At 35.2% G+C, this 6,755-nt stretch overlaps 1 protein-coding gene across 1 annotated transcript; it reads right to left on the reverse strand.

Moving 5' to 3' along the window:
• Nucleotides 1-355: 355 nt before the first annotated feature.
• Nucleotides 356-5,628, reverse strand: LOC134267721 (cerebellin-1-like). The gene is made up of 2 exons (XM_062749935.1): nt 5,399-5,628; nt 356-885 (listed from the first exon to the last, which is right to left on the reverse strand). The coding sequence occupies exons 1-2, from the start codon at nt 5,583-5,585 to the stop codon at nt 446-448; spliced, it is 627 nt and encodes a 208-aa protein (XP_062605919.1). The 5' UTR covers nt 5,586-5,628; the 3' UTR covers nt 356-445.
• Nucleotides 5,629-6,755: the final 1,127 nt, after the last annotated feature.

Here is a 6,755-nt window from a genome sequence, read left to right on the forward strand (position 1 = left end):
TTTTCGATCATCTCAATTTCAGGGCCAGGAGGGCTATTAACAACAATTATAAGGAATGTTTTGTTGTGGAAACAGTGAAAGAATATGTTAGGAACACACGGTTAGTAATATTTGAGATGACAGTTTAAAAACATGGAGAAAAAATCGAGAAACAGGGTTTTTGGTGTGCAATAAATATACAGTTTTTCAATAGGTGGCACTGTAGCTTTTCTGTCAATATATTTTTTTGGAGAGCTGTAGTTCTGCAGCTACATGTATACTATGATAGATTGGGGAAAAAAATGAAAACAGATGGAACGAATAGTACTCCACAATTATATATTTCACAGAAATTGATTATTTCTATGAGCAGTTTATAAAATTGTATTTAATAAGATTTGTCACTTTTTTTTAAACAATGGGATTGTGTTTTTGTTTTTTGTTTTTTTTTTTTTCATACATATCTTTAATTTTCTGAAACTTGAAAGAGTAAGGTCCCAGAAAAAGTAGACTGGAAAGCGTTGTCGAACCCCAGAGTGGTTCCATACACTTCATTTGAAGAACCACAGCAGGTCTGAATCCAAACATGCTGCCCCTTCTGAACTTGAACAATCACCAAAGCAGATCCAGAATTATGTCCAGATACTACCGAGGTAGTAGTTGTTGACATAACTTTTCCTCCCACCAATATGTTGGTATATGCATAATCCCCGTGGTTATTGATGGTCCAGTGGAAGAAATAAACACCTGACACCGGGGCAATAAATATCCCGTCCTCGGGGTGGTAGTGATTTCCAAGGTTAAGTATCGTCTGCTCAAACTTGATGATGTGTCTCTTATTGAGTCCAGATTGGGTATGGTTCTTGTAGGCAGAAAAGGAAACGTGGTAGTTTCTGCCCGTGGACACTGTATAATAATAAATTAGAAAACTCAAGGGCCATGAGTTTACAAAGTTTACAGGAATCTAATTATAAATCTTTCATTAATTAAAACAATTGTTTTATTCTGAAAGCCACACAGACTTTTCTGCAGCATGGTTCCTACAATCAAATATACCAGTCCTTAGTAAATATACTTGGGCAACAACAGGGGGCGTAGCAAAAGGGGGGGGGGGGCTGCTCCCCTTTTTTCCCAACCTTACTAATAATATAGGAAATGTTAATAGAAAGCCTGGTTGCCCCCCCCCCCCCCCCACTTTTAGTGATTTACCGAAAATGTATTTAAAAAAAAATTTACTGAAAGTAGTTGACACTGAGAAAAAGTGTACAACTCTAACCCCACCCACCCACCCCACGAAATAGGATTTTCGACTTTGGCCAACTCTTTCCGTTTTTTTTTTTTTTTTTTTTTTTTGCTTGTCAACTTTTTCAGGTAATTATGAAAAAAATTTCTCTGGTTGCCCCCCCCCCCCCACTTTCAAAAACGATGCTACGCGCCTGAAAAAAAATAAGCTTAAAATCTTTACCTAGCATTTAAAATGTGATTCCGAAAGTTTTTTTCTTAATTTCTAATGTTTTTTTTTTTACATTTAGTATTTTGTATTACAAAAGAATGGCAATGGAAAAGAGACAGATTCGCTGTTATCATTTTTTTTCTCCCATAAAGTTTTATGCAGGGACGTAGCAATAGGGGGGCCTGCCCCCCCCCCCCCCCCTTTTTTCCCCAGTTTTACCTTTAAAATACAAAATTTTCATTTAAAGGATGGTTGCAACCCCCCCCCCCCCACTTTTTACCATAGTATAGTGTTATCAAGGAATTGTAGGAAAAAAATTTGAAAGGGAAAGTAATTTGGCTTTGAAAAAGTTGGCCACTACCCCCGTCCCCCCCCCCCCCCCCCCCCCACCACCCCCCACTAAATAAGATTTTCGGGTTTGGGCAACTTTTAATTTAAATTTTTTTTTTTTTTTTTTTTTTTTTTTTTTTTTTTTTTTTTTGTTTGTTTTTTTTTTTTTTGCTTGTCAATTTTTTCAGGTAAGTAAGTATGGAATGCCATATACGACAGCCAACTGCTTACTGCCAACTGCTGCCTGCTTACTGTCAACTGTCAGCTACTTACTGCCAACTGCTACACAAACTTGAATAAATTTTATTTTTCTATTGATATTTATGTAAATTTTCACAAAAAAGGCGCGGATCTAGGACATTTTTCCAAGAGGCTCACTCTGGGAAAAAAAATCAAGCCCAGAAATTTCTTGACAAGAAAATAAAACGAAAGTCCTTTCCTAAATGTGAACATTTATTTCGCCTGGGGAGAGGGGGTTATTTATGCGTCGCACCTTCATGTCTATGACATTTTTTATACCAACTTAACACGAATTGGCGTTTTCAGGAGGGTTGGGGTGGAGGGTTCTAACATTAAATAACTTTTAGTTGTTTAGTTTGTGCATTAAATAACTTTACAAACTTCAGAGGGGTGATCTGGGCCCCTCTCTCTAGATTTAAGCATGTAAAATACATCTTATTTGTAAAAACAAATACATGTAAATATATTAAATGTTTGATCGGCTTTTTCTAAGTAGAGGGTCCAAGGTCAGTTTTAGTTCGTTCAGTTTATAAATACATTAACCCATGACTGTACAAGTTTACCCCCCCCCCACCGATCTATGCATGTGAAACTTTATAACACACAGAGGTATAAATCTTTGATTTGAGGAATTTATGACCACGTAGTTTGGGTCTAAAAGATGTGTCGTCGATCGGGCAAGAGGGAATGTTGGCAAGGGAAGTGAGTGGCGTCGTTGGCCGGAAGTAGTAGAGCCGTATTCCAAGGACTCTTCCCGATGACACATATTAAAAGTCCAAAGTAACGAGGAATAAGTATGGTTTCCGAATTTATTATAAAGTCCCAACGATGGAAATGACTAACATGGAACAACAATAAACAATAACCAGTTGGATATGGCCATAGCCTCCAAACTGTTAAAAGTAGAAAATGGTTACAGCATGATGGGGGGAACGAGTCGGACGTGTGGCCGGTAGTACACTCGGCCTCCGAACTGATTTAGTAAAATTTGACAATTGTATTTATGGGAAAATGTACAATGAGTTAAAATTGACAGGTGTTGAAAATGAGTAAAAGTGATACAGTGAGCAATTAATGAAATACTTTGATTGCATGGACATAAAGAACACCGATAATTAATTAATTACATGTTGTTTGTAAAAGTGATTAAAATGTCCTTGGGCATAAACACTCTGCCCCTTTGGTGTCCGACAAGTGTCACTCAGTAATTAAATGAACACTTAGTAATTTAACATGAGAAAGAATGGTAAAATGCAATTTTTAAAACACAATAATTTTAGAATACCAAATATCACATTAAAACAAAAGTTAAATATAACATTTAGAATCCAAAATGAATTTGAAGTCAAACAGTCAATTTCACACGGTGATAGTTTCCCACCGCTCCGGGAAAAACACGTCCTCGTGTTTTGAAAGAAAAATCACTGCAAATAAAGTTTGAAACAAGTTCTCGATTGTCCGTAGAAATGCTTTGATGGTAAAAAGTGGAAAAGTCATGAAATTCTGTCACGAAAAATCATCTGGTTTGTATACAGGCATTGGTATGGTAAATCGAGTGCAGTTGTCCATGGCTGTTGCAGCGCAGTTGTTTCCATCGTTGAGCATGTTGAACTGGTTGGTCGAATATGTCACGGGGGAACTCGCTAGCTGGAAAGGTTCGGGATCTGACTACTGCAAAATATATGCAGCAGCCCCGGGCGATGATGTTACCCTTAGGATTCTCCACCATTTATAACCGCGTAGTTTGGGTCTAGAAGATGTGTCGTCGATCGGGCGAGAGGGAATGTTGGCAGGGGAAGTGAGTGGCGTCGTTGGCCGGAAGTAGTAGAGCCGTATTCCAAGGACTCTTCCCGATGACACATATAAAAAGTCCAAAGTAACGAGGAATAAGTATGGTTTCCGAATTTATTATAAAGTCCCAACGATGGAAATGACTAACATGGAACAACAATAAACAATAACCAGTTGGATATGGCCGTAGCCTCCAAACTGTTAAAAGTAGAAATAGTTACAGCATGATGGGGGAACGAGTCGGGCGTGTGGCCGGTAGTACACCCGGCCTCCGAACTGATTTAGTAAAATTTGACAATTGTATTTATGGGAAAATGTACAATGAGTTAAAATTGACAGGTGTTGAAAATGAGTAAAAGTGATACAGTGAGCAATTAATGAAATACTTTGATTGCATGGACATAAAGAACACCGATAATTAATTAATTACATGTTGTTTGTAAAAGTGATTAAAATGTCCTTGGGCATAAACACTCTGCCCCTTTGGTGTCCGACAAGTGTCACTCAGTAATTAAATGAACACTTAGTAATTTAACATGAGAAAGAATGGTAAAATGCAATTTTTAAAACACAATAATTTTAGAATACCAAATATCACATTAAAACAAAAGTTAAATATAACATTTAGAATCCAAAATGAATTTGAAGTCAAACAGTCAATTTCACACGGTGATAAATTTTTTAACTAAAGAGTATATTGGAAAATGTAAATTTATTTTCAAAACATCTCTCTCTCTCTGCGAAACCACAAATCTTTTTTTTTCTCACTCTCTCTTCAAAGGTTTTGTTGTCTCCGGGGGGGGGGGGGGTAATTCTTTAAAAATTAAAAGCAGAAAATAGAAATAGTAATTTTATTACCTATTTCAAATAAGAAAACAAATTTTAAAAAAATAAACAATGTACTTTATCAATCTCATATATTGAATATTTCGTAAAATAAAACACATTGGTCATTTAACTTGGGTGACCCTCTTGGAAAAATGTCCTGGATCCGCGCCTTTTTTACCTTCTTTTTTTTTCTTGAAAATTCATATGAATATCAATATAAATATAAAATTTAATCAAATATTTGTGGCAGTTGGCAGTAAGCAGCTGACAGTTGGCAGTAAGCAGTCAGCAGTTGGCAGTAAGCAGTTGGCTGTCGTATATATGGCATTCCATAGGTAAGTAAAAAAAAAATTTTTTCTCTGGTTCCCCCCCCCCCCCCACTTTAAAAAACGATGCTACGTGCCTGTTATGAAACTTGTGGTATCGATTCCAAAATACATGTATATTTAAAATACAAAATGTTACAACTGAATCTGGAAAAAAATACGACCAATCAGTAATAATTATATTTATATAATTATGTGAAGATTATGAAAACAAAAAAAAAGAAATATAGGCACCGAAATAATTAAAATTTAAATGTAACACCTAAGAAATTTTACCTATAGGAATTTTTTTTTCAGTAGTGAGCCTTTCCCCAAATTCAAACTTAAAGCCGGTTAATTAATGAAATTACTCAGATCTTAGTGTAACTTTGTGCAAATTCAGCATAACAAAATATAAGTAAAATTGTATGTCTCAGAAAAGAAGTACGAAAATATTTCATTAAAATCTTACCACTAAATTTTAAAACATCCGAAGATGAATTTCCGGTGACCAGTTGTCCAATCAACTGTTCAAGATGTCCTAGTCTGTTTTTAATGTCGGCTATGTCATCATTCTGTTTTGTCTTATCGGTTGTAGAAAGCCCGCATACACAAACTATAACACACAAGAAAACTACAATTGCTGTGGTGGGGTTCATATTGAACAGATGAATCTGAAGGAAGAAATGCTCGGCTTTTTATACCAGACCGTATATGCAGGCCCTCCTTAGCAATATAAGGGTCGGAGATTCCAAAACCGTAGGGGTGGTTAGAAACAGAGATCGATGCCATATTCTATTTGGAAGTTTCTAAAGAGGAGGTACGGTGGGATCTAACCCAGATCTCCTTCCAACTTTTGTAGTATTTTTGATTAACTGCTAATTTAATAAACCTGAGGATCGGACTACCTTAATCATGTTAATATATATCTGGAGAACATATATATATATATGCTTTGCAAAAAAGCCAAGTTACATTACATATTTTGACTTTGAAAACTAGACGCTAAGCAGTCGTATTGTTTTTGTTATAAATAAGAAACAACAAACTGTTGTTGTTGTTGTTGTTTTTTGTTTTGTTTTTTTTTTATATGAAAAGTATGTCTGAATACGTTTTATTGAAAATTGTTGAAGGTAACATTTCGACAATACTAGTATTAATAAACATAAAGTTTAAAAATGACTAAATTCAGGAATTAATACTTTCCTAATAATTAAATGATCAAAAAGGAAATTCCAGATATCATGCACATTTCTAATTAATTATGTTCAATTAATCCGCAAAATATATGTAATTACTTCCTATAAAACTGTGGGAGGATTAATACTGAAAAATGAGCACCCTAATAGCTGAGATGCTATAGCACTTTTAAACAAAATTATGGTCAAGAAAAGTATCATAATTTAATTAAGATTTTTGAGCAGAGGAGAAGTTTTACTCGTTTTCGCATATCAGCTCACAGACTTAATATTGAAAGGGGTCGATATATAGGCATTCCTAGAGAAGAAAGACACTGCAGTAGATGCAATGACAAAACAGTTGATGATGAGAAACATTTTCTCCTTTCATGTAATCACATTAAGGATGAAAGAAAAGTCTTGTATGAATTAATAATTTAATTTTGTTTGTATTCTCGCCTCTCATTGGTCGAATTCCAAAAAGGAACGCAAAACATTTTGTATAATCTGGTTTGGTAGGGGGACACACCCCCTTGACGACCAGCTTAATCATCATATCCATGCAATCCCCTCATTTCCAGTCCAAAAGTTGTTTAATTTTTTTAAAATTAAATTATAAGGAATGACTTTAATTCTTGGCCATATTATCAA

This window comes from Saccostrea cucullata, unplaced genomic scaffold (genome assembly GCF_032062105.1).
Source record: "Saccostrea cucullata isolate Sc308-1 unplaced genomic scaffold, CSIRO_AGI_Scuc_v1 ctg9594, whole genome shotgun sequence".
Classification (NCBI taxonomy): Eukaryota; Metazoa; Mollusca; class Bivalvia; order Ostreida; family Ostreidae; genus Saccostrea; species Saccostrea cuccullata.

Coding starts and splice junctions, on each gene's coding strand:
- LOC134267721 (XM_062749935.1), bottom strand. CDS start 5,585: ATGAACCCCACCACAGCAATTGTAGTTTTCTTGTGTGTTATAGTTTGT. Junction 886..5,398: donor GGATGTTTTAAAATTTAGTG/GTAAGATTTTAA, acceptor ATTATTATACAG/TGTCCACGGGCAGAAACTAC.